We start from the raw sequence: 25683 nt of genomic DNA, 5'->3' as shown, positions 1-25683 counted from the left end.
GGTCTTCCAGGGTGTGTTACAAGAGCGGGGGGCGGGGGGGCATGGGGGAGATGGGGGGTGGGAGTGGCACAGAGTGCTGGGTGCTCTGGGGCCTGCTAGGGTCCTCACCTGCGAGGGTGGGCTCTAGGCTTGGCTTAGAGGGCCGAGCGGCCCCTATATATTCTTCTTCCAGGCAGTGCTGCAGGGAGAGCTGGCTTAGTGCCTGGCCTTACGACAGGGGCAGGGCAGGTCTGGGCAGGGTGCCCAGGCCAGGATCCCCATGGTGGGGCGCAGGAACCAGCCCGTGCAGTCTCTTCATCCCAACCACATGGGGGCACTCCTGAGAGGAACACCAGCCTCTCCCTGAAAAGCTGAGCTTGGCAAGGGGGTGGCAGGCCTGAATCCAGACTTGGGGAAGAGAAGGAGGCAAAAGACCTGGGCAGACCCAGCAGTTGATCTAAAAGTGCTGACCTCGGACTTAGGGACTCAACTGGAATATGGGTTCACGTACTTAGGGATCACACACATAAGAAGTGTGCACACGGGAAAAACGGACCCAGTGTTCACACAACCTCTGCAGGCACAGACACACACAGACCCATGTGTGTGGATCTCATGCCCTGGGTGAGAGACAGGGGTGTCTACGCTCAGCAGAAGGGCTGGGGGCAGGGCGGCCCAGGACTGCAGCTCACCTGCAGGATGGGAATCTCCCTCTCCAGCGCGCGGCACTCTTCCTCCAGGAGGGCCCTGGGACATGGACAGTGCAGCACCGGAAGCAGTGTGGCAGACCCGTATCTCAGCAGAGCCCTCCAAGCGGTCCCCACCCCCGGCCTCCCCAGGAGCCTCCTCTGGGCCCTCCTATCACAGCCCACCTCTCCCTCTGCTGCCCTCATGCTGTTCCAGCACAGCCTTGCAGCCCCGCTAGCCTCTTCCTGGGCAGGGTGTGTCCTCTCCTTGCCCGCCTCCCAGGGCCCACCCTGAGGAGCAGCATTCTCTCTTCTACACGATAGGACTAGACTTGCGGGTCCTCCTGCCTCCATTCTTTCCCGCATCACAGCCCTGCCCCTGCTTTAAAAACTCTGCTATGTGTCATCTTCTCCCACCTCCCAGGATAAGAGTCCTCAGGCCAAGGCCCATGTAGGCATCTGTACTTGACTGATTTCCTGGCAGCAACCTAATCAGCACCCTGCCCTTTCCACCTCTCAGCCCCACTCTCCTGGGTCTCCCAGCCAGGTGTGTTCCCTCCCCTCTCCTCCCAGTAGTCCCAGTACATCAGGGTCCATCCACAGTCCCACCCTCCCTGTCTCCACCCCCACTGCACACACTTGGGGGCCTCACCGCAGGTGTCCAGCAACCTGATCAATGTGGGACATGTTCAGCTGGTCCTTGATGACACTGAGGTCCCGGTGACAGCTGCTGGCAGATGAAGTCAACCTCACTCTCCCATGCTGCTTCACCCCGGGACTTCAGGACACAAATGCCATTTCTCCTAGACAATTTTGTGCTTTTTCACAAAGGCAATACAAGATGGTACTAAAAGGAGGAGATCTGGAGCCTGGGATTGCGCATGGGTTCTGCCACCCTTTACTGTGTATGAGCCTGGGAAAGTCGATCATCCTTTCTGAGCATGATGTCCCCTTATGAAGGGGACATCATCCCCTTCATAAGGATGTGTGAGAAGTAAGTTGCTACCATTCACTGATGAACATGCTGCTGCTCATTTATCTCATTCAGTCCCCAGTCCTCACAGCCTGGTTGTCCCAGCCTGAGGCACAACTGGCCACTGGATGAAGTCTTTCCTTCCACTCATATCTGCGTGTAGTGCACCCTATTCCTGCAAAGTGCTTCTCTTTGTATCTGTCTGGAAGTCTGTTCCTCATATTCTAAAACCCAGATCGAACCAAGCTCCCAGGGTTGGCACGTGTCTCCTGAGCCTCTGCAGCCCTCATGGGCTGACTCCTACCACAGGTGGCTGTAGAAGTGTCAGTCCCAGACCAGGAGCTCCTCCATGCCCGCAGGTGGGACCTACCAGCTGGCCGGGGTCCGTTGCTCAGCAAGGACAGATCCCGCCTCTCCTATTACTATACCTGGGGTCACCAGCTCTCATCTGGAACATCTCCTGTTCCGGCAAATCACGCCTGGGCTCCTCCAAGGCAAAGCGCAGGACCCTGGGGCTATACTGGACCCAAGCCTGGGTTTGGTCCCTGCAGAAGATGCATAAAGGCAATTCAGGGGCTCCTTCCAGGGAACCACAGGAAAGGTAACCCTGGCCACTTGTCAGTTGCCAGGCTAGCCCATCTGAGTTCTGGACACAGGCCCCAGCCCCAGGTCTGGAGCTCCAACCTGCCCTCACAGATGGCCTTCCGGCGGAGACCTTGGAGCAGCTGCCGCAGTTCCTGGCGCACAAGATCTCTTACGAGGGGCGGTGGTGCCAGAAGGGAGGAGAGGTCAGAGGTGGGGCGTGATCCAGGGGCTTGGCTAGATCGAGCCTCTTGGAGCAATGATCGTAACATCACCACCTGCAAGGAGAGCTGGGACACCTCGGTGACTGCGGAGGGAAGTGAAGGGAGGCAGGGGAGCTGGGGGAATGAGGCGCAGGGCAGTTAAATTGGAGAGGGTTAGGCGGACAATGAGATCCGACAAGAGCTCAAGAGTTACTGGGCAGGGTTAGGGACCCATAGAAGGTGAGCAAATCATCCAAGTCGTGGGACAGATCTGCCGTGGGGCCCACCTTCTTACGCCCCACCTCTGCCCGAAGCTCCAGGCTCAGATCCACCGTCGTCTCCCCTAGAATTCTCTTCACTTCGGGCCGCTCCGGGAGCGGAACGTGCTCTTCCACCAGTTCCCACAGCGACGGGGAGTCCCCAGGCATGGCCCGCCCGCGCCGCCGCCCCCCAGACTCGGGGCCGCACGCTTGGACCTGCGGGACCCCCCGTCCGAGCGCTGGGTTACTGGGATACCGCTAGTCGCCCAGGGCCGGGCACGCCCACTCACGCCTCGCCCGCTTCCGGGTCTCACAGGCCACGCCCCCAGCCTGTCACTCGGACCGGCCTCTCCCAAGCCCCATTCTATTCTGCCTCCCGTCCCCACGACTAGAGTTGCTCGGTCCAGAGCCGCTGGCCTCTGGCGCTCTTCTGCCCTACTACTGATCGACTCTCGGAGGCCACGGTTTCAGGTCGCGGCCCCGGGTGCCAGGCGGCGGGACTGGGGCCCTAGCTCCGCCTCTTCCGCATGGCCGTCACCCGGGAAACGGGGCCAGCTAGCCCCAAGCCCCGCCCCCAGAGAGTCCCGGGCCCGCCCATTCCAGGCGGTGCTGGCTAACAAAGCCCAACCCACAGCCGTGGTAGGTGGTTTCCAAGTCTCAACCATGCACATCAATCTGACCCCAAGCACCTTTCATCCCCGGGCACCTTTAGACGCCAGGGCAGGTGAAAGAACCGAGAAATTTGAGCCCGGTGGGTTTATTACTTCCTTGCCTTTTCCGGCCAGGAGGCAGCAGCAGGGTAAAATTTGTCCTTCCAGCCCGCGTAAGTCTAGTGAACCCCTGCGCTTCTAGGGATTTGGGGAACTAGGACAGTCCGGACCAGACAGATTGGGCCAGGCGCCCTTCCCCAAACACACCAGGATCCGAGATTAGGGATCCAGATCCCCATCCCCAAACAGACAAAGGGCTTATCCATTCACGTTTTTTACTAAAGCACCCACACAAGTTTCTGTGCAATGTACAAACACGAGCCGGTCCTGGGGCTACTGCCTTCTCTCTGAGAGGCGGGGTGGGGTTGGAACCCAACTGATCCAAGCCCCATCCGCCCCCATGCAAAGCCCAACCCCAAGATCCCAGGCCGTGACACAGCACCCCCTCTGGTCCCCTCCTGGGGCTGCTCCTCAGCAGGGGGTACCCCAGAGTTTGCCCCCTACAATGTTGAGTGAAAAAGGTTTCCCCTCCCCTGGGAGTGTGGGGGATCCTCAGGTCTGAGAATTCCCCCTGGAAGCGACATTGCCCCCTAGTCATACCTCCCACTCTTCTAGGCCCTAGGGGACTCAAGGGGGGGAAACTGAGGCACAGAGAGGTGGAGTGACCTGGCCCAGGCCACTCGGCGAGGCAGTGCAGGGGCTGACCCAACCCTGACAGTGAGGGGGGCTGAACTGGGGAGGGAGGAGCAGGAAGGGTTGACCCCAGAGACGGCCACCCTTGAGGGGCCTGCCCAGGATGGAAGCTCCCCCAAAGTAGGTTCTGAAACTTCCAAGTGCAGCTGGGGGGTGCCTACTGAAGACCCTCAGAAAACAGAGCCCACAGTCTCAGTCCTGGGGGATCCACCCTAGAGCAGCTGCCAGCCAGGCTGTAGGTCAGTCCTCTGACAGGCAATCCTTGGCACTGGGAGCCTTTGTCCACTGGTGTCATCCCCGAGGAGGCCACGAAGGGGGCCGCCCAATGTCCACCGTGATATTGGTGAAGAGTGGTTGCCGAGACACCTCTAAGACCTGGTACCGCACTGACCCGATGCCGTCCCGCTTCATGGTCAGCTTCGTGTTTTGAATCTTGGTAAACCTAGACAGGATAGAAGTGGGTCTAGATCAGGGCTCACCACCAAACCCAGTAGGGATCACTGTGCCCAAGGCTCATGCCCTCCTGGCATCTTCCTGGGGTAACTCAGTTCTCCTCGCTACCCCCTCCACTTGCCTGGGGCCCTTTGGCTCTTGCAACAACCCTCAAAACAGAGATCTCACCCCCTTCAGTCCAGAATCATGACACACTCACCAATTTTTCTCTCACTGCAGACCCAGACACAGGGTACCCCACAGACACCTCAAATACAACGTGTCCTGTATCGTATGCATCATCTTTACTCCCCACACCCATCACCTCTGTGCCACCTTCTCTGTTCCTCATCCTTTAATCATGCCTTCACCATCTATTTATTGAGCAGTCCCCGTGTGCCAGGCCCTCTCTAAGCACCAAGGTCACAGCCATGAACAGAACTGCAAAGTCCTTCCTCTCATGGCAAGTCTTTACCACTAGGGCAGACAAGTAATAGACAAGGAAGACACCAGAATACTGAGGGAGACAGCAGAGGGAAACGGCAGACAGGATGACTGCCGTGGAAGGGGTGGGTGTGGGCCATCAAGCTGACAGCAGAGGTAAAAGCACAGGCTGACCCTAAACTGAAAATGAGAATTTGCACAGCAGAGTGGCTAGAGCTTAATGGGCCAAGGAGAAAACCCAGAGTAAGATTAGCTGGGAGGTTAGAGCATGTATGGGCAAGCCTCTGTAAGTCAGAGGAAACAGCTTTTTATTCTGTGAGTTAAAAAACACTGAGGGATTTTTAGCCCAGTCTGGGAAAGGGAGGGCCAGGGAACATGAGCTACAAAGAGCCTGCACTAGTGCAGAAGTAAAGGGAAAAGTGGACCGGCTCAGGTACCTTGCAGGGGCGGCACTGATAAGACCTGCTGATGGTCCAGATATGTAGGGTGAGAGCAAGAAGAATCCAGGAGAACTCCTAGATCTGAGGCAAAAGCAACCAGCTAGATGAAACCAGCATCCACAGAGTTCCTTAAGCCAGAAATAACTTGCTATCTCGGCCATGCAGATATCACTAACCAAGGATGGCACCGAGACATGGACTCTGGCCTGTGCTTCTAAAGCCCCACTGCCACCCTCATCCCAACTGTTTTGATCCTCTCCATCCTTCTTGGCTCACTTCAGATCCCTCTCTGGAGCCAGCCTAACACTGAGTGCCCCTCCTCAGATACCCCAAAGCCCTTCTTCTCCCAGCCTGTCGTCCCTTCCCTACTCACCATAGTTATTAACTTAACTGCTTTTTCATCAGCTCCCTGGATGCCCAGTACTTCATGCTTTTGCCAGATATCAACCCTACATCATTACGGCCACCTCCCTCCCCACTCTGACACCCTGGCTTCAGAGAAAAACTTCATACTGGTCTGGTGGGTGCATGCCAGTTTCACATGCAGCATACCCCCTGGGCTCCACTGATTCCTTTGAGCCTGGTCTACTTTCCTCCTGCTCCACTCAGCAGCCCTGCCAGTCCTTCACCTTCTTCAAACTCAAAGGGTGATCCTTCCAAAGCCAAATGTGGTCTCATCCCTTCCCCACATGAAAGCCCTTCTATGACTCCCCAGCACCCCTGGGACAAAACTGAAACTCCCAACCTGGGATCAGCAGTGACCCCCTCCTGTCACTCCTAGCCTTGAGAATGTAATAATGAAGAGTTTCAGGCTCTCAGCGTATACAATGGATGTACACATTCCAGACTCCTACACATCTGATTCCTTTTATCCAGACTAGCCTCCTCCATCAGCCTGGTGAATACAGTACTGTACCCAAGGTAGGTGTGTGACAAATATTTGTAGAATGAATAACTCTTTTCAAACTCCAGTTTACCATCACCTCCTCCAGGAATACTCCACGCTCCAGTACTTTGGCCACCTGATGTGAACAGCTGACTCATTAGAAAAGACCCTGATGATGGGAAAGACTGAAGGCAGAAGTAGAAGAGGGTGACAGAGGATGAGATGGTTGGATGGCATCACCGATTCAATGGAATGAATTTGGGCAAACTCCAGGAGACGGTGAAGGACGGGGGAGCCTGGCATGCTGCAGTCTATGGGGTCATGAAGAGTCGGACACACAACTTGGCAACTGAACAACAGCCTCCAGGAAGCCTCCCACCATCACTCCCTCTTCTGCCAGGACAGCACCTTGTCCAAATCACCTTGTGCTGTATCTGCTGGTCTCCCTCCCTAGACTGAATTTCACACAAGCTGCCCAGCAGGGATTAGGTCTGAGTGCTCTGGATCCCCTAACACGCCTCCTGCTCTCCACCACCCATCTCACATACCCTCAGGCATTTCTCCCAGCCACCATTAAGACACCCATGTGGCTTCCTCCTCAGAGACCAGCCACCTATTCAATCTCAGAGGGCTCAGCAGTGTCTTTCCACTCCCGCCACCCCACACTGCTCGGGGCAATCTCTGTTGGGTCCCTAGGCCCTGGAGCTGTGCCCTGGGCCTGCTATCTCTTGTCCTATCTGTTCAGGCTGGAGTGAGGTCTGTGAGGGCCCAAGAGAAATGCAAGTTACTCAGTGACAATTTGAGCCCCACCTTTAAATTTCAGTCACTTGCAGAATCAGGCCAAGGGTGAGAGTAGAGCTGGGGACTAAGGGCCAAGGGTGGGGGTGCTGGGAGTCATCAGGAGTCAAGGATCAGGGCCTTGGGATCACCTCTGGGGATCAGCAGCACTGGGACGTCACCTCTATGGGTAAGGGGCCAGGACGGCTGGGGTTGAGGGCGCTGGGGGGTCACCTTTGAGGGTTGGGCTCGTTATGCTTGTCCCGGTCATGCTTGATCATTCGGTAGCGGCCTATGCGGATGTCTGGACGCGAGATCTTCATCCCAGCCAGGGAGATCCTGGGGTCAAGGACAGCCGGGCTGGAGTGGGCACCAGGATGGGCGAAGAGCCCCGCCCAGTCTGTGCCCACCATCCACACCCCATCGACTCCCCACCCCACCCCCGCTCACCGGTTGAAGATGTCGTCATCCTCACCACCCCAACCCCAGTACTCGTTGGGGAAGCCATTGATTCTCAGGAACTGGGATTTATTCAGGCCCGACACACCTCCGAAGTAGCCAGCATAGGGCAGCCTGGGGCACGGAAGACATGCATCAATGAGGAACCTGAGGGGATTCCAGATAGAGGTCTGGCAACAAGCAGGGGAAGGGGCTGGGAGTGACAGCCGGGGCGGGACAGGGAGGCCTGGGTCCAGCAGAGAAGGGAGCCCTCACCGGAAGCCAAATTTGTCCATGGCAATGGCAAAGTGGCGGGGCTGGTCACCACAGCGGTACAGGTTGCGGTCATCCATGGGGACCAGGTCCACGTCACTGAAGATGAAGCAGTTGTAGGTGGAGTCCTCCTTGAGTGCCTCTAGGAAACCCACGTTGAGCAGCTTGGCCCGGTTGAAGGTGTCCTCACCGTGCTGGGGTTGGTGGAGGAGACAGGTCAGCTCTGGGCCTGAGACTTGGAAACATCTGCCACTTGACCACTGTCCAGAGTAGTCCCTGCAGACCTAGCACTACCCGTCAACTCATCCTCCACCGGGGCCTCCAGACTCTCGGGATCAAATCCAGCTCTTTATCTTAGACCTAGCTTTGCAAAGCCTTTTAGAATTTGGTTCCATCTCCTCTCTGGCCAATGACCTCAGACCCCTCAAGCCCAGCTATACTATATTTCTCCACAACCCCAGAACATGCCAGACTTTCCTGCCTCCAGGCCTCAGTGTTAGCAGTTGCCCCTGTCTGGAATGCTCTCCTTCTCCACTTTTCAAATTCATGTCTGGAAAGGCCTCTGTTAGCAAACCTCCCCGCCCCAGTATAATTACTCATTCCCTCCCCTGTGCTTCACTTATGCCAGGTCCATTCAAACGGTTGCAATTTAGGGCTGTCATTTCATTCATTCCTTCAATCGTGCCCCTTGGCCCTGTCCTTGGTGCCAGGCATCTTCTCTGTGCCAGTGAGGATCTTAAAGATGAGTGGCCCTGAGCACACTGCTTCCCTACTGAGCATGTCATGGAGTGAAATGAACAAAGAACGTCCCCAAATGGCCAGCATCTAAGATGAGCCACCTGTCCCCTCTGGCTCTTGTAGATTCACGTCCAACTCCCTGGGCAGCCTCTGGGACCAGGCTCAATTCACTTGTCTCCCCAATAAAATGAGAGGCATAGTGAGCCTGGAGTCCCCCAAGAAATGGGGCTGTGGGATCAGGTCTCCTTGAGGTTGGCCTCCTGGCCATGCAGCCCCAAACTCTGAATTCTGGCCAGAGGAAGGAGGGTTTCATGGAAGGAGCTGGCTGGCCCCTGAAGTCCCTGCGCCAACCCATGATCTCCAGGCTGGAGCCAGAGAGGCTCCTGGTCTTCAAGTAGGCTCTCTTGGAAGGAGAGGAGTAGTAGCCCCCTACCAGCCAACCTGGGCCCAAGAGAGCAACAGCTGCTCCCTTGGACCCTGAACGGCCCGGCCCCACCTGCTCTCTTTCCTCCTTGCCCTGAACCTTCTTTCCCACCAGCCCTTGGAGCAATAGTCCATTTTCTCCATCTGCACTCCTTCCTAACCTCTCTCACCACCCCGGAGCCCTAGGTTTCTCCCACAGGGCTCATAAACCTGCCCATTTCTCTCTCACCCAAAGAAAGCCCTTCCTTTAGACCCCACCCTACCTTTTGCGTTCCCTTCTCAGCAGAATTTTTTTTTTTTTAATAAAGAGTTGTCTCCAATTGGCTATTTGCATTTTGTCAGATCTGATTCCTTCTGCAACCCACTGCAATCTGCTTCCGCCCCCACCATGCCCCTGAAATGGCTCTCGCTGGGCCCACCTTGTTGCTAAATCCACTGGACGCTTCTCGGTCTACATCCTTCCTTACTCCCCCAGCAGCGCTCACGCAGCTGCCACGCTGCCTTCTTGACGCTTATTCCTGGGTGCTGGGACACCAAGTTCTCTTGGGTCTCCTCGAACCTTTCTGGCCAACCCTTGCAGCCTCTGTGGTCTTTCTCCACCCATTCCTTACATGCTGGCTTTCTCCTCTCAGGTCCCAGGCCCCACCCCAGGCAGGCTGAACATGGCTGGTTTTAGGGACCATCTATATACTGGTGGCTCCCAGATCCCTCTCCACCTCAGACTTCACTCCTAGGTCAGTTCATTTGTCCAAATGCCTGCTGACCGTTCCTCTTATACTTCCCCCAGGCACTCAAACTCATCACATGCAAAAAAGACACATTCTCCCCCAGACCCGGCCCAGATCCTGTGATCCCATCTCACAGGCGCAACCATACATGGGGCCAGCAGTCAAGACAGAGAGCCTCAAGGTGTCCTGGCACCTCCCTTTCCTCTCAGCTACTTGTATCACATCTCTCCTCTCATCTGCACGACTCCTGCCCAACTCACAGGCACATTCACCACCTCCACCCTGAACACAGTAGCCTCTTCCCAACCAGGCGCCCTACCTCCCACTCCCCTTCCACCCCATTGTCCACATGTAGTCAGAGCAATCTTTCTAAGAAGCACACATACACATTACCCTCTCCCTAAAACCTCACTATGGGAACGCCCCTGGTAGTCCAGGGGTTAAGAATCTGCCTTCTAGTGTAAGGGACAGGGTTTGATCCCTGGTTGGGGAACTAAGATCCCACATGCCATGGGGATCCCAACTAAGCCTGTGCACTGCAGCTACCGAGCCCACACACTCTAGAGCCCACACCATAACTGGAAAGCCTGCGTTGCCCCCAGTGAAGACCCAGCATAGCCAAAAAAAGACAAAACGGTGCCCCATCACTTTCACGCTGCAATCCAGCTGCTTGAGATGCCTCCTGGGACCCTTGTGGCTGTGGCCTCCACTAGTCCTCCCAACCTCACCTCTGCTACCCACCCTGCATGTGGCATCTCTCACCTCAGCTGACAGTTCCCAAACACAGGAGACCAGTTCTCTCACTGGGGCCTGGGGCCTCCTCTGTCCCTTGCCTAGAATGCTTGCCTTCCCCAGTCCCTGCACTGGCTGATGCCTATTTATCCCTCAAGACCCATCTCAATGGTCACTTTCCCACCCTGGGGCTAAACTGGGCCGCTTGGTCGCTTCACAGCTCCCTGCTCCTACTCCAGTGACACACCACTGTCCTGGAGTCTAAAGGGATCCAAGTTCAAGTCTGGGGATTCTCTGTGGGGAGGAGGGCCTGTATCAGACCTTCTCCAGGCCCCAGAAGCCAGCCCCAGCCAGGCCCATGGCAGCGGGCTTGGAGCCTGAGCTGAATTCCTGGATCTCAGCTGTGCTCAGCACTTGGCCCTAAGGCAGTCTTGATCTCTCTTTCAGGTCTAACTCTCTCTCTGCTCAGGACCCTCAATATCTCATAGCCAGTGTACCCTAAGCTACCACCACCATGGGGTGGGGCCTACCAAAGGTAAACAATGGCACTCACCCACAACAGAGGCTACGCACACCTGGCCATGTGTCCACCACCACTAACACGTATGCAATCCCCTGAAGGCACATGCAAACCCACATGTGCACGCAGTGACATGCACGGACCCCCACACGTACATCGCATGTCCACACAGCTATCCAGGCATTCAGGAATGCCCCCAACCGCACAGACGCACCAACAGGCACGTGGGCCCCTCCCCACAGGTGCTCGGGGGTTCCCTGGTGGCCGGTGACCAGCCTGGAGGCTGCGGCTGCGCACCTGGTTGATGACGTAGATGCCATAGCGTAGTCGCTGTCGCCTGAGGATGGGATGCAGGTAGTGGAGCCAGTAGCGTAGGTGGTGTTCCCGGTGTCGGAAGGGGATGATGACTGCCACCGTCTGGGCTGGGGTGCAGTCGGGAGGCGTATAGCGGCCACCGAGGAGGACACCTGGGTTCTCCCTCTGCACCCGCTCCAGGGGCATGGGTGAGGTGAACTCAATCAGCAGTCGGCCCACTGCAGGCAGGACAGGGGCAGGAATTAGGTCTTCATCGGAACCCAAGGACGCCAGCCCCCTCCCTCTACCTGGGGTGGGCCAGGGAATCCCAGGAATAGCCCTCTACCAACACACAACACCTGTGGCGCCCCCGGGGGTCAAGACTCCACTCCCCCAGACCTTGGCCCACCTCTAGAGGCAAGCCCCACCCCGCAGGCTCACCAAGGCCAGGCGGCGAGTCAGGACAGGGTGGCAGGACAGGAGCCGTGGGGCCGGGCCGGGCGCTGGGAGCCTCGGGGAGCCCGGAGCTGGGGGCAGTGGCGTTTGGCCGAGAGCAGTTGGTGCTGCTGCTGGCAGCTGGGTGGAGGGCACGGGAGGGGCCTCGTGCACTGAAGCGGCTGAAGAAGGCCAAGTGCTGGGCGTAGACGTCAAAGTAGAGGATGACGGCCACGAGGAAGTGCAGCAGGCAGAGAAGGAGCACGGCCTTGCACACGCGCTCCAGCGTCCCCCCCAGCAGTCTGCTCATCCCGCAGGCGGCCGCCGGCCCGCCCAATGGGCCCGGGCATCCGGCTGCCGGCCTGAGCAGGGGTGGGAGAGAGACACATCCAGCAGGTCAGGGCCAGAGGGGCAAGGCCACCCACCCACCTTCTGTGCACTGCTCACATTCTTAGATGTGCATGCTCACACTTACCTGCTCACACCCCTTGACTTAAATTCTACCTGTAAATACACACACACGGTCCCTGGCAACTCACTACTCATGCATCTTCACACACTTGAGTACTAACCCACACGTGCTTTCCTTCCTCATCCTCACTGACACATAGACACATGGAGAGCCTCACCTACCCTCACACTTGGGTCAGTGTCCTTCTTACCCAACTTCACACCCTCCCCCCCAACCATGGATCATGGGCACATGACCTCTGATCACACCAGCTCATATCTGAACACAGAAACACACTTATGTACAGACCCACACGGGTTCTCTGTGCCCCAGAGAACAAACGCCCACAGGGTAGCATCCTCAACCCAGGAGTCCTGGTCTGAGGAAAGAAGAGCATTTACTGAGTATTTACCATGCCAGAGCACTTGGTACTTAAGACTTCATTTAGTCCTTCTGGAACATGGGGGTGGGCAGTGATTTCTTTGGTCAGGTCCCAGTGGGGAGTAGGCCAGGCCATCTGGGAGAAGGCTGGGAAGTGGACCTCAGCATGCAGGTGGCCCAAATTTGAACAAGATGTTTATGGGATCACTTCCCTCTGGAGCAAGAGGTGAAAAGACAGGATGGGGCCCAGGACATCCCTCCCATAAGACCTCAAGGATTGGTTCTGATTCCCAGAAACTGAAATGCTTGGCCCCTGGAGACAGCATGTCAGGAGAGGGTTTTGCCTGGGCCATGGCTCTAACTGGGGGTCCCACAGCAGTAACACTTCTGGGGGCACTTCTGGCAGGCCTTCAGAGAGCAGGCTGAGTCTCCCTCAGATACACAGTATCTATCACACACAAACACCCTGGGTCCCAGCTACAGTCAGATACACTGTAGCTGCACTCAGATACACAGAGAACTACATTAAGAGTCACAGACACGCCTGGGTGACGGTAACAATAATGCCCCGAGTCACCCACTCACAAACAAAGCCGCGCTCCCGGGCTTACACAGTCACACAGACAGGCTCTCTGGCAGCTCACAACACCCCGACCCACGTGCAAACACTCCCACCACTCCCTCCGGGTCAGGGGTTTTGGGTCAGGCTGCCGGTCAGGCTGCGAGGTGTTTGGGCGGGGCTGGAAGGCTGAGTGGCCTGAACACGTGGCACCCCTGGACAGGGAAGCAGCGAAGACCAGGTGGGTGTGGAGCCTGGGGGAGAGGGGGCTTGGAGAAGAGGATGTGGGTTGGGGGTCGAGGCAAAGGGGCGACGTAAGTGGAGCGCCTCCCCACGCCACGAGGCCGGGGTGGAGCGAGGACAATAAGGGAGGCTGGCTGGGGGCGGGCAGAGGAGCCCGAGGGGGACTGGGGGAGCCGAGGGATGGGGGTAGGGTGGGGTGACGGCAGGCCGGGGTCTGGCCGCCAGCGCCTCTCACCGGGTCCTGGGCGGGGATCTCGGGGCCGCGCTCGGGGCGCCCCTCGTGGGGCCGGGTCTGGAATCTCGGGGCCCCGAGCTGGGGGCCGCGAGCGCCCCCCTCTCACCCAGCGCTCGGGGCTCAGCAGGGGGCGCCGCTCCGGCTCCGGCTGGATTCCGGGCTCCGGCGGCTGCGGTCGGCTCCGTTCCCCATGGCCCGGCCCCGCCGCCTTCCTCCTCCCGGTCAGCGGCCCCCGCGGCCCCCAGGCCGCCTCCCGCCGCCGCCGCCGCCGCGGGCCATGGAGCCGAGCCGCCCCGGGGGGCAGGGCGGGGCCGGGCGGCCGGGCAGACCCACGGACCCGCCGACCGACGGACTACAGCGCCGCCGCCTCCCTCCCGCGCTACGGCGCCTCGGAGGGGCAGGCCCGGCCAGCGCGCCCGCGCGCGCGTCCCCGCGGCCCCCGCCTCCAGCGCGCCCGTACCCGCCGCGCGCCTCCGACGCCCGCCCCTGCTGGCCGCCGAGCGCGGCCGCGGAGCGAGGGTACCGAGGACCAGGGAGGGGCAGGAGAAATTGATCAGACTCATCCAAGGGCTCCGAACCGGAGGTGTGGATGGGTCAAACCCGTTTTGGAAGAATGGGGTCTGGTTGGAGCGCGAACTCAGCCAATCAAGGGCACCTGGAAGTTCGGCAGGGAGGTCAGGAATTTGTTGGCTCATCGATGGGAGCAGAATCAAAAGGTCCACCGGTGGAGATGGCTGCTAGTTGGGCAGGACGCTTAAAGGTGTGAATCGGTGTGTGTGGCAGGGGCTTCTAGGGGAACAGGAGGTTGGGTAAGAGGTTGGACAGGCGGGGGAGGAGCTGGGCACAGCCCTGGGAACATGAGGTCAAACTAGTTACTGGCATGGGATGCTGCAGGGATGAACACAGATGAATGAAAGGGTTCCAAGGCCCCAGAGGAAGAGATGGTTGGATGCCCGAGGGGAGAACCAGGTAATAAATGCAGTCAACTGGGGCTGAGCTGACCAGAGCCCTGAGGGAATGGGGTTGGTCACCTCCTCCCACAATCAAGCAAGGGGCCCACATCCCCAGACTCGCTCCTTCAATAAAGAGGGTTAGAGCTACAGAGGCCTCAGCCCAGCACCACTCCCTTCCCACCCAGGAGCCAGTGCTGTCCAGAACAGAGACAGCGTGTATGAACTGGAATGCTAGAGAGGCTGGCATGAAGTCGAGGCCTACAGGTCTCTTTACCCTTCTGTGAAAGGTGGTGGCAAAGGAATGCAAAAGAAGCAGCACTGACCCAGACCGATACCACGTTTATTTCACAAACACTGGGAAGACGAGGTGGGGGAGGGACACAGGTGCGAAGCCGCACAGCCATCTGCAGCCCCCTCCCCACACTGAGAATCCAGCCAGGCAGAGCCTCCAAGTCGGCAGGCAGCACGAAGTGAGTGTAGGGAGGGCCCTGAACACCAAGCCCCCTGAAAGTCTAAGGGGTACAGCTCCAGCCGTCCCGGGGAAAACCACAAATAAATAAGAGTGGGGCACGGCCCCACCCACACAGACCATCTAATCACCCATCTTCACTCTGGAGGTCTGCAAGAGAAGAAAAGCAGAAATCAGGCAGGGACAAAAAAATTGATTAGACAATGACATGTGACAGAAGATGAGACCCATGGCAGGATGGCCAGACCACAACCACGGATGACTGGACCACGATGGACATGCTGTGACAAACACAGTGAATGGGGACAGACACAACTACGAGACTCGATGCAGAGAAGTGGCATGTGGACATGCCAGTCTCTTGAGAGTCAACTCAGTCAGATGCCCACAGTCACGCTCAAGATCCTCAGGCTGATCCTTAGCCACACTCACACACTGTCAGACAAACAAGATACACACATCTCAGACATGCTGTCCAACTGACAATACAGTCAAACACACCAAGACAGACCACAACAGACAGGATCCCAACCTGGTCTAGACTGCAAAGACACAGAGGAACAGAAAAAATAACAGAATCGGAAAAGAGAGCAAATCTTTCATACACAGAAACAATGTAACAAAAAAAGATGTTATCAGTGATACCATGTTAAAGACAGAAATAAATGGAAAGCTTCAAAAGGGGAAAACCAGAAGATGAGAAGGAGGCAGCGAAAGCTGTTCAGGGGTTTTATGGTTACAGATGTAGAAGGGAGCACTGTGGCTCCTCCAGAAGAAGGGTGAGACTGCACTGGGGACAAGGACAGAGGCTCCCCAGGGGGATTCAGCACCTGAAGGATTGCAACGATGACCCCAAAAAGGCCGATGGCACTGCCAAAGATCTCCACGATGAGAATCTTTACAAAGAGGCTGGGGTTCTGTGCATCAGCCAAGGCGGCTCCACTGCCCACGATGCCCACGCAGACTCCACAGAAGAGGTTAGACAGGCCCACTGTGAGGCCAGCCCCAAACATGGAGTAACCTGGAGGGATGGAAAGCGAGCACTGATATTGAACCAGACACAGGAAAATGAAGGCAAGGGTCCAACATGGACTAATGGGACCAGCCAGCACCCCAACTCTGCAAAGCAGGCCAAAGAATATCACAATGAAGAGTCTAAGCTGGGGTGTGCACTGGAGGGGGAATCATCTGTGAAGCCCCAATTTTCTGCCTTCACACACCCACCTACCTGCATGGTAATTTCGATGGCCAATAGCCTTGGGGTCAGTAGCACTGAAGGGCTGAGGGAGGCAGAGAAATAATCAGAAACCATTCCCTACTCCACTCCCCCTCCCCCACCAAGCAATATAAAACACACTGGAATTGAGACCCATCCCACCTAGTCTTCCATACCTCAGCCATGTTGCTAATGACAATTGCCATGATGATGCCGTAGATGGCCACAGCTTCACAGAAGATGATACTGGTAGTAGTAATGGGGGATTAGGGGGCGAAGAGGAGAAAGAGATGAGAAAGAAGCCAACCTTCCTCCCTGGAGAGTCTCCAACCACCTTCCTCCACTGACATCCCACCCCATCAGGAGGCCGGTGAGGAGCAGCATGTAACGTAGGTCAAATACACAGGCAGCTCCCACTTGGTTCTGACAACCTTACAAGGGTCCTACACTTACCTGACCAGGTTCTTGGTCTTGATCCTGGGGGCCTTCACCCCTCCTCCAATGATGGAAGAGCCAGTGATATAAATGCCCCTGATGGACAAATAAGAAACCAATGAGCAGAGCCCAAACTTGTCATTGCCCCCAAGATGACTAAGAACCCAAAGACACCCCCTGCTATGATTCAGCCCCCTTCCCTGTCCCATGACCCCAACACTCACCATGCTGCCCCAACCACAGACAAGGAGATAGCTAGGCCAATGCCCAGGTTTGACCACATGAAGGGGGAAGTCTCCGTCAGGAACCTGGTGCGCAGACAGGGAGAAAGACAATTCAGTCCTTATGGAGAAGTGGGCACAAAATCCACCCCGACCCTACTCCAACCCCTCCAGTCCTGGATGCTGAAACAAAACACTTCGTATTTCCCAATGGTCCACACCCCAGACAGCTGGGGGGCAGGAGCAGGTGGGGAGGGAAGGAGTTCAGATCAGAGAGGGCAGGTGTCAAAGAAGCTCCTAGGGGAAACCTCTCCCTTACCATGCCACATCGAAGCGGAAGCCCAAGTCAAAAATGGTGTAGCAGATTCCTACAGCAATGAGAAAAACGGGGTTAGGGGCCTGCTCTCTAGACAGAAGTTCCACAACTTAGGCAAGAAGTTGCTGCCCAGCAGATGGGCCAGCTTCCCAAAGGTCTGCATACACCTAAGTCAAGACAGAGTCCTTTGGCTCTCCCCAAAATGAAAGCACAGCTGCCTATACAGATTCCTCTGCTCAGGCCTCCATTTTCTGCCATTCTCTCAAGAACCTATCTCCCTCTGTGACACCATATCCCAGACGGAGACCCGTCAAGGGGAGCAACCAGGAGGCCTGAATACCCTGGAGGAGGGGAGGGAGCAACAGCTCGGGCCAGGCCCCACCAGATGCAGCCAGCCCAGTCCGAGCGGCTGTTTACTCAACACGCTGTGGGTGCGGGGGGAGGGCAAAACGACCGGGAAAAAAGGAACTGGAGCAGCCGGCTCGCGACCCCGGCAGGTCCGTCAGGAGCAAGACAGGGAGAGCGCAGGAAGCCGGGGAACGGAGCCCAGTGACAGAAGGGTACCAGGGCTGCGATCGCTCGCGGTTCCCACAGAGCCCCGCCCGCGCCGCCCCCCACCCCGCGCCGCCCCCCCGCCCCTCCTCAAGCAGCTGCAGATACAAGCCTCCTCTGTCCGGGTTAGGGGCCCAGACAGACGCGAGGCAAATCCAGGAGCCTGAGGTATTAGAACCCGCGTCAGGACCTAATACTCCCAACACTCCAACCTCCCCGCTGGGCTCCAGCCGGGTCAGCTCGGCCCGAAGCCGTCCCCGCCCTCCAGGGCGCGGCCTCACCCACGACGAGCAGGCAGGCCCAGAAGGCCACGAAGACCCCGGAGTAGAGCAGCACTAGCCCCGTCATGGCGGCAAAGACGGCGGGACGCGGGTCGAGGGGAGCCTGAGCTCAAACCGCGTCCCTGCGTCCCCGTCCTCCCCGTAGACCGTCGGCCCGCCCCGCGGTGTCACCTGACTGATCCACGTGACCCGCGGGCGTCACGTGACCTCACATCGGGCCCGGCGCTCGGTCGCCGGCGGTCTAGGAAATTGGCGACGCCGGAATTGCAGGCGCAGAGGATTGTGGTGATCGTAGTCTCGCGGCCCGAAACTTTCTTGCCGAATACCTCGATCGTTGCCTGGCCGGTCCGTCTAGGGTCGGGCCGCACCCGCCTGCTGTACTCCCGGACACTCCGCCCAGCTCCGGCCCACCAGCCCTGCTTTCCACCCGAGCCTGCTCACCGCCGCCCTAGCTTAGTCTCCAAGCCAGTGCTGATCCCGCGGGCCTCCTCCCTGACCGTCCCACCCAGCTCGCGAGGGTGTCTGACCCGTCCCTCACTGAGCTCATGCTGTTTCCTCTGCCTGAAGCACGTTTCTTCGTGCTCACCCCAAGGTCGGCCAACACCTAATGATCTTAAGATACGTTCTTCCAGGAAGCTTTCCCTAGCCAGAGGCAGGAGAGTGCGCCCGCTCTAGGGTCTCCCGCCACCCTGGCGATTCTTATATAACTTCAATAAGATCATGTCACTCTCTTTAAATACCTCGGTGGCTCCCCTTTCCCTCGCAATAAAAACCATGGTCCTTATAATGGTCTACCAGGCCTCTTACCCTGATTGCGTAGCCTAAGTTTCTTGCTAACTCCCTCCTCTGGCTGCCCTGTTGTTGTTCAGTCACTAAGTCGTGACTCTTTGTAACCCCATGGACTACAGCACACCAGGCTTCCTTGTCCTTCACTATCTCCCAGAATTTGCTCAAACTCATATCCACTGAGTCGATGATGCCATCCAACCAGCTCATCCTCTGTCCTGCCCTTCTCCTTCTGCCCTCAATCTTTCCCAGCTTCAGGGTCTTTTCCAAAGGCTGCACTGGCCTCCTGGCTATTTCTTGAACACAATCGTACCCTCAATGCATTGCACTTGTTCCCTCAGCTTCTTCTAATTATTCACATGGTTCACTCAAAACTTCTTTCAGTCTTTGCTCAAAGTCTTCTCTGATCATCCTGTTTAATACTGTAGCCCTTTCTCTTACCCTCCTTCTCAGCGTTATATTGCTCCATAGCCCTTATTACCATTCTGCATACTGTTCTGATTGTCTTCTCCACCACAAAAATGTAAGCAACCATGGAAGGATTCCTAAACTGCTGATTTCCAGTGCTTGGCACACCCCGGGTGTTCAATCCATATTTATAGAATACATTATAGAATACATGACTGATGCTCACCTTGTCCCAATTACCACGATCAGTTTACAGAACTGCCTCTACCAGTAGACTGTGCAATCCTTGAGGGCAGAAATCACAACACCCTAACAGTGTTAGTCAGTCAGCTGTTTCTGATTCTTTGCGACCCCTGGACTGTAGCCCGCAAGGCTCCCCCCATGGAATTCTCCAGCCAAGAATACTGGTATGAGTAGCCATTACCTTCTCCAGGGGAATCTTCCCGACCCAGGGATCGAACCCAGGTTTCCTGAATTGAAGGCAGATTCTTTACCATCTGAGCCACCAGAGGGACAATGCCAATATGTCGAGATTTTCAGCAAATGAAGGGAACTAACTAAGGTGAGTCATTTTCACTTCACCCCTCTAAACCCTTAGGATCTAGCAACTCCACTTTGCTTTAAGTACCCACAATGATGGTCTATGCCTGTGTGTTTGAGCATGGTGTACCCTTTGTCCAAATGTCCTTTTCACTCCATTACTTCTGATTTGTTTTTTCCTTCAAGAGATCCAGCTGAGGTAACACCCTCTCTAAGAAGCCTCTTCTGGGCTCCAGCTGCCTCTGGGGACTTCCTTCCTCATAAAGAATACTGCTTCACCCTGTGGTAATTGCCTTTTTAGCTGCCTCTCTTCCCAGCTACACTGTGAGGGCAGGACTCCTCTCAAATATAATTCAGATCTCAACCCACAGGACCTGTGCAGGACTTGCAGTATTTGATGAATAAAAAGAAAACAAGGAGAAAAATTATCTGGTTTATTCAAGTTTCTGTGACCTCCCTGAAAAACAAATTGGAGTCAGTGTAGACCAGCAGTGCCCAACAGAACTTTCTGCAGCGATAGAAATGTCTTGGAGCTGTGCCGTCCTCTCATGTGGCTATCTGAGTACTGAAATATGATTAGTGTGACTGAGAAACTGAGCTTTTAATCTTAATTCAAATTTATGTTTGACAACCACATGTATTGTGTAGCTAAGTGTAGACCAGTGATTCTTAACTGGGGATGCTTTTGCCCCCATAGGGGACATTTGTCAACATATGGAGACATTTCTGTTTATCATAATTGGAGAGGGGTATGCTACTGGCACCTATTGGGCAGAAACCAGAGATGATGCTAAACATCCTATAATACACAAGACAGCCCATCACAAACACTTATCTGGCCCAAAACATCAACAGTGCCAAGGCTGGAAAACTGTGGTCTAAACATCTAGCACCTGCCTTTGAAAAAGACAGACCCTCAACTGCACAGCAGGAACTTGGAATGGCCAGAGGTCTTGGGTTGCTCCCAGGAGAACAGATGGCCCAGAGGCTTCAGGGAAGACCTAAAGCTGTTCCCTCGTCAAACAACAGACCTTTACCAAGCAAGTATGGGCTAAGCCTTGTGCCAATGCCAGGACAGGACAAGACAAGACAGAGCTGGAGCCTGTCCTCAGTGAGGGGCTGCCTCAGTGAGAGGCTCCTTCAAGGATCCTGGCAGAATAGTGAGGTTGGTGCAGGGAGCACTAAAGGTCTTAAGTCCACCTGTGGCTCTGGTCCCACATGGTATCAGCTATTTCCCTCATCCTCGTAGGCGATGGCAATTCCTCGTCTTCCGCTTACAGCTCCCGTCACCGGCGTCTGACCCAGGCTGGGTTGCAGTCCTTTCCAGCTCCGGGAACTAAGGAATGAGGCTGCAGAGGGAGGGGGTTGAGGCTGAATGAGCTGAACAGGGGGGAAGGGTTCAGATGGGAGTGGAGATCTGCCACACTCACCTGCAGGGCTGCTCTCAGCCAGCTCCAGCTGGAGCTTCGGGGTCAGGGCTGAGCACCCAGGATCATCTGATGGCTTCCAGGCAGGTGGGGGTCGGAGGTCCCCAGTAATGAGTGACACATCTGGGGCATCCCATAGCTCTGAGTCAGGTGGAGGGAGGGGCACGTGGAAGGGAGAGCCTGGAAGGGAGGGAAAAAAAAGATTCATAGTGGCCCCCCAGCTTCATGCCCCAAGTGTTTCTAGTTTAGGCAGTGCCCCCACCACTCACCAGGCAATAAGTCCGCATAATGTGTGAGGTGGGGAGCCAGGCCTGGAGGTGGCCATGCAGGGTTGCAGGCAGCCTCCAGCTCACATGGTGCTAATACAGGCCTGAAGAAGCTGCCAGAAGGCTGGGGGGCAAGGGTACCCAGAGGACAGGCCAACAGCACAAAGACGTCCACCTCAGGGAAGTTGGCAAGCTTGGCAGGCGTGGGTCGCCCAAGGGCCAACACATAGCTACGCTTGCCAGCAGCCTGTGTCAAATTCCGCAAGTGTGCCAGGGCCTCCCGGTGTCGGGCCACACCCAGTGTGCCCGCCAGCAGCCCCACCACACGGGCATCTCTGGCCCTCTCTATCAGATAGCGTCTGCGTGCTCTTAGCCGCCCAGCCCGGACACCTTCATCCTGAGTCCGGCCTGTATCCGGGCAGCAGGAGGAGAAGGGCCGCCCTGGTGCCCAGCCCAAAAGCAGCCGGCTTAGGTCTGGGTCAAGATCAGGGTCAGAGATGGCCTCAGAGCCCCCCACATAGAAGGCACCATACTCTTCCAGACACCTCCCTGGAGCCAAAGGGAAGCGGCGCCCAAAACGCTCCAGGGGCTCAGGATTTGGATTGAGGGAGCCTGCTGGCAGGGGAAGAGCTGGGCTGGAGACAAGCAGGTCCAGGTACCGTGGGCGCAGAAGGGTGGCCAAGGCCTCTGGAAGAAGAAGGTGGTGTCAAGGTTGGGGCCTGGTAAAAAGGGATCCCCCTCATCCCCAGGAGACTGATTGGGACCCAAAAGGAGAGGGTGGGGCCCAGCCCATGTTGAGAACTCCACAGGAGTGTACTGAAAGGGAGGAATTAAGGCACAAACTGGTCAGCCCACCCTACCCGCATGCACAAGCAAAACCCTCACCCAGGGCGTGGGCACAGGATGGCTCACTGAGCAGCACCACAGGCGCTGTGGGGTCTGGGTTCTGGGCCTCAAAGGCCTTAGCGCAGAGCTCCAAGGCTACAGATCGTTGACCGAGGACGAAGGCCACGGGCAGTGGGCGGGCAGGAGGGCTTAAGCAGGCAGGGCCAAAATGTACAAGGGCCTGAGCTCCAGCTTGCTCAGCACCCAGTACATCCACACAGCAGCTGCAGGGGAGATACCATCATGAGAGAGCTTCTCATTGAAAAAAGTATTGCTGTCATCAATGGAAAATGTGGTCAGTGAAGAAAACCATGTTATGAAAAGACGGGGTGGGAGCTGAGTGGGACATTCAAGAGGAAGGGGACGTATGTTAAGCTACGGCTGATACGTGTTGATGTATGGCAGAAATGAACACAACACTGTTAAGCAATTCAGTCAGTTCAGCTGCTCGGTCGTGTCCTACTCTTTGTGACCCCAAGAACCACAGCACACCAAGCCTCCCTGTCCATCACCAACTCCCAGAGTTTACCCAAACTCATGTCCATTGAGTCGGTGATGCCATCTAACCATCTCATCCTCCACTTAAAAATAAAACGAAAAGACAGTGTCACTAAGAGCGAGTATCAGGAAAGGAATCATCATCATGAAGGAGAAACAAAGCTACTGAGGGGCAGACACTGTCATAAAGGAGAAACACCATCAGCCCTGGATCCCTACCTCACCCTCGATACTCAAGCTGAAGTTCACACCTGCCATAGGCTGTGTCTCCCAGAATGAACATCTTCGACCCGGTAGCCTCCTCCAGTCGTGCTGCCACGGCCCCAGCATCTCCCAATAGCTGGTCAGGGAACTGCAAGGCCACCTGTAAGCATGTACCATGGAGTCAGAACAGCCTCTCCTGCACAGAAGGTGTCTTCAAGGGAAACCTTTAAGGGAGTCCCTACCTAACCTTCCAAGCCTCTCCACCCTGCGAAGCATCTCCCCCATTCCCAGCCTCACAAAACTACCCCAAGACCCCAATCCTCTGGCAGACCCATCCGCTCCCCAACGTGCCCTCACCCGCTGACACCCCAGGTCGCGGACAAATCCAACGACTCGCTCCAGCTCGTACACTCGGTCCAGGTCTCCAAGAGGAGTGCGCAGCCCGGCAGAGCCTGCCTCTCGCTGCAGCGCCGCCTCCGCAGGGCTGCTGAAGGTAGACTCCATAAGGCACAGTTTGGGTGGCGGCAGGCAATGGGAACCTCCCTCCGTCAGCTTCAGGCCCCGCGTGCTCAAAAACAGCCCTCAAAGGGTCAGAATCGATTGGTGGGGATGGTGGGCGGGGAGGCGCTGGGGAGTCAATCTACCCTAAGCCCTTTAGCCAGCTCCTCTCCCACGACAACTCCTGTTTCTCCGCTTTACCACTACACATGGGCCTCCCCCGGAGACTACTTCCGGGTGTTTGAGGCGGGACTGACGGCAATTATACCCGTCTAAAACTGAACTGAACTGAAAACCTGCATGGCCAATCCCCGCCACGCCATCCCGAGAACCAACGGTCAGCCTCTGAGCCTGAAGCCAATCGGAAGTGCCTCAGAGGAAGAGCGGAGGCTTGTGGGTGTTGTAGTTCTCCTGGCTCTCATCTCCTGGCGCTGGTCTTCCAGTTCAGCCTCTATGCCCCCTCAGACACACCGATTGCCTGAAAGTAACTATGCTGGTTTGAGCAGTTCCTATCCGCCTACGCTGTTAAGGACTTCCCGTGCACTCTATCACCTTGGGAGGTGGCATTGCGTAATTTTTAAGTGAAATACCAAACTGCCTGGGTTTGAATATTGGGCTATGCCACGTAACTACTTACTCAAGTTATTCAACGTCTTTATGACTTGTTTCCTCAGAAGGAGGTTATAACAGTAGTACTTTTAATAGGATTGCGGGGGCAAATTAATTTCGATATAAAACTTCATAAAGCGGTCCTCTGCATAGCACATGCACTGAAATCATCCACTATTATCCTCACAGCAGTCTGTCCATTAGGCAAACATGGAGCACTTTTTGTTCACCAGGGACTCACATTCTGAGTTTAGTCTTTGGAGTAAGAGTTGTCCCATACTACAGAATGATGAAACTGTGGTTCAAAGAGGCTAACTGCCTAATAAGACACAGCAAGTCAGTGACACAATCAGTACCAAACCCAGGTCTGATTTCAGAAACTCTTCTTTACACCCTACATTCTTCCAGGTTTTATATATATATACATATATAAAACATTTGGTCATGACCGGGAGGAAGAAGACACCTGGGTGTCATGTTACAGAAGAAAAGGACAAAATGTGAAACATCTCCACATACCCCAGGAGAAATGAAAAAATCAAAAGCTGTGAATGGGGTGGAGGAGGGGTAAGGGAAAGAGCACAGGGTAACTTCAGGGAATGACATGAAAGGGAGGCTGATGCTGGCTGGTGTGGGAAGAGACTGAATGAGGATGAAGAATGTAGGGCACAGAACTTACAGAGATTGGGAAAACAGGAGAAAGACTGAGACAAACATGGGAGTAACCAGTTCTCCTATCACCTCCAGGGAGACTCATGGCTCAAGCCTGGGAGTGAGGAAAACCCAGTCCTCCTCTTGCAATTTTACTGAGAAGGCTGGGGTGCCTGAGAGGCAGCAGGGGTGGAACTATGGCTGAGACAGAAAGGGAGAGAACCCTGTTAAGGTAACAGAACAACAGCAGGCCAGGAGCTGTCCTTGGTCCTGACCAAGCCCAGCCCATCATGTCAGGTACCACAGAAGTGGGGAGCTATGGGTTTGCAGACAACACTAGGGCTTGCCTTCCTCTTCCTCTGGGGGCCACCACGCCTCCTCCCCCACATACTCAGCCCTGCTTTCTATACCTCTCCTGAACCAAGTGTAAGTTTGGGTGCCTCCATAACCCCACACAAGAAACCCATCTTGGAATTCAAGCCGCTCTCTATTTCTTCCCTTCCAAATGAGCCCAGCCTCACCTCACCTCCAGCCGAAGGCCCCAAGTCCTTTACCTAGGAAACCTCCCACTGCCCTCAGAAATGGAACTTCCTCCACTCAGCCTTCCTCACTGGTTCCATTCTCCCAGTTTAGTGAGTAGTATGGTTGCTATGGACTAGATCAGCCTTTGTTCAGACAGAACGAGGCATGACACAATTAGTGGTCTAGTATTCAGCGCCGTTGGTTAAATAAGTGTATGCATGCATAAACACTGGGACTAACTTAATTTGGGGGGCAGGTTGCTGACACTACTGCAGTCACCACCTACCCCGAGGGCAAGGGCAATATTTGGATGGCTCCAGTCTAGGCAGCTTGGCTGCAGTAGTGCCCCTTTCACTCTAAACCTAGAGGTTGGCTCCATCATGCCCTACCAAGGCCTGGGTCCAAGCCTCCTCCCATTCTTCCCCCAGGTT

At 56.0% G+C, this 25683-nt stretch overlaps 4 protein-coding genes and 1 long non-coding RNA gene across 6 annotated transcripts in view; 1 reads left to right on the top strand and 4 right to left on the bottom strand.

The window, feature by feature from the left end:
* The window catches only part of CCDC24 (coiled-coil domain containing 24), a 4568-nt gene extending 1460 nt beyond the window's left edge, over positions 1–3108 (bottom strand). The window contains exons 1-6 of the mRNA XM_070362467.1: positions 2711–3108; positions 2323–2498; positions 2067–2183; positions 1318–1392; positions 672–726; positions 109–178 (exon numbers count right to left, since the gene is read on the bottom strand). Of these exons, the coding sequence (XP_070218568.1) occupies positions 109–178; positions 672–726; positions 1318–1392; positions 2067–2183; positions 2323–2498; positions 2711–2851 (634 nt within the window). The 5' untranslated portion in view covers positions 2852–3108. The remainder of the gene's footprint in view (positions 1–108; positions 179–671; positions 727–1317; positions 1393–2066; positions 2184–2322; positions 2499–2710) is intronic.
* A 368-nt stretch (positions 3109–3476) lies between these two features.
* On the bottom strand, positions 3477–13916 carry B4GALT2 (beta-1,4-galactosyltransferase 2). Of its 2 annotated transcripts, none has more exons than XM_070368343.1 (7): positions 13516–13916; positions 11653–12008; positions 11215–11450; positions 7780–7970; positions 7516–7638; positions 7300–7404; positions 3477–4528 (listed from the first exon to the last, which is right to left on the bottom strand). In XM_070368343.1, exons 2-7 carry the CDS (start codon positions 11954–11956, stop codon positions 4378–4380), a joined length of 1110 nt encoding a protein of 369 aa, XP_070224444.1. In that variant the 5' UTR covers positions 11957–12008; positions 13516–13916; the 3' UTR covers positions 3477–4377. The 2 variants fall into 2 exon arrangements, with proteins under 2 accessions (XP_070224444.1, XP_070224445.1); XM_070368344.1 differs by having other exon boundaries at positions 13622–13761.
* An 871-nt stretch (positions 13917–14787) lies between these two features.
* Positions 14788–18130, bottom strand: ATP6V0B (ATPase H+ transporting V0 subunit b). Its single transcript, XM_005906900.3, has 8 exons — positions 17959–18130; positions 17129–17177; positions 16813–16896; positions 16607–16684; positions 16330–16399; positions 16166–16217; positions 15768–15958; positions 14788–15087 (listed from the first exon to the last, which is right to left on the bottom strand). Exons 1-8 carry the CDS (start codon positions 18023–18025, stop codon positions 15061–15063), a joined length of 618 nt encoding a protein of 205 aa, XP_005906962.1. The 5' UTR covers positions 18026–18130; the 3' UTR covers positions 14788–15060.
* Positions 18131–18206: 76 nt separating this feature from the next.
* On the top strand, positions 18207–20085 carry LOC138987260 (uncharacterized). The gene is made up of 3 exons (XR_011463752.1): positions 18207–18550; positions 19586–19714; positions 19879–20085. It is a non-coding gene; the product is annotated as an uncharacterized lncRNA (long non-coding RNA).
* A 26-nt stretch (positions 20086–20111) lies between these two features.
* DPH2 (diphthamide biosynthesis 2) lies at positions 20112–25601 on the bottom strand. Its single transcript, XM_005906902.3, has 6 exons — positions 23330–25601; positions 23020–23132; positions 22271–22494; positions 21389–22072; positions 21123–21299; positions 20112–21041 (listed from the first exon to the last, which is right to left on the bottom strand). Exons 1-6 carry the CDS (start codon positions 23474–23476, stop codon positions 20917–20919), a joined length of 1470 nt encoding a protein of 489 aa, XP_005906964.1. The 5' UTR covers positions 23477–25601; the 3' UTR covers positions 20112–20916.
* Between the last annotated feature and the right edge of the window lie 82 nt (positions 25602–25683).

The sequence above is a fragment of the Bos mutus genome, chromosome 3 (assembly GCF_027580195.1).
Source record: "Bos mutus isolate GX-2022 chromosome 3, NWIPB_WYAK_1.1, whole genome shotgun sequence".
Lineage (NCBI taxonomy): Eukaryota > Metazoa > Chordata > Mammalia > Artiodactyla > Bovidae > Bos > Bos mutus.
This window is presented reverse-complemented; position numbering and strand designations above follow the sequence as displayed.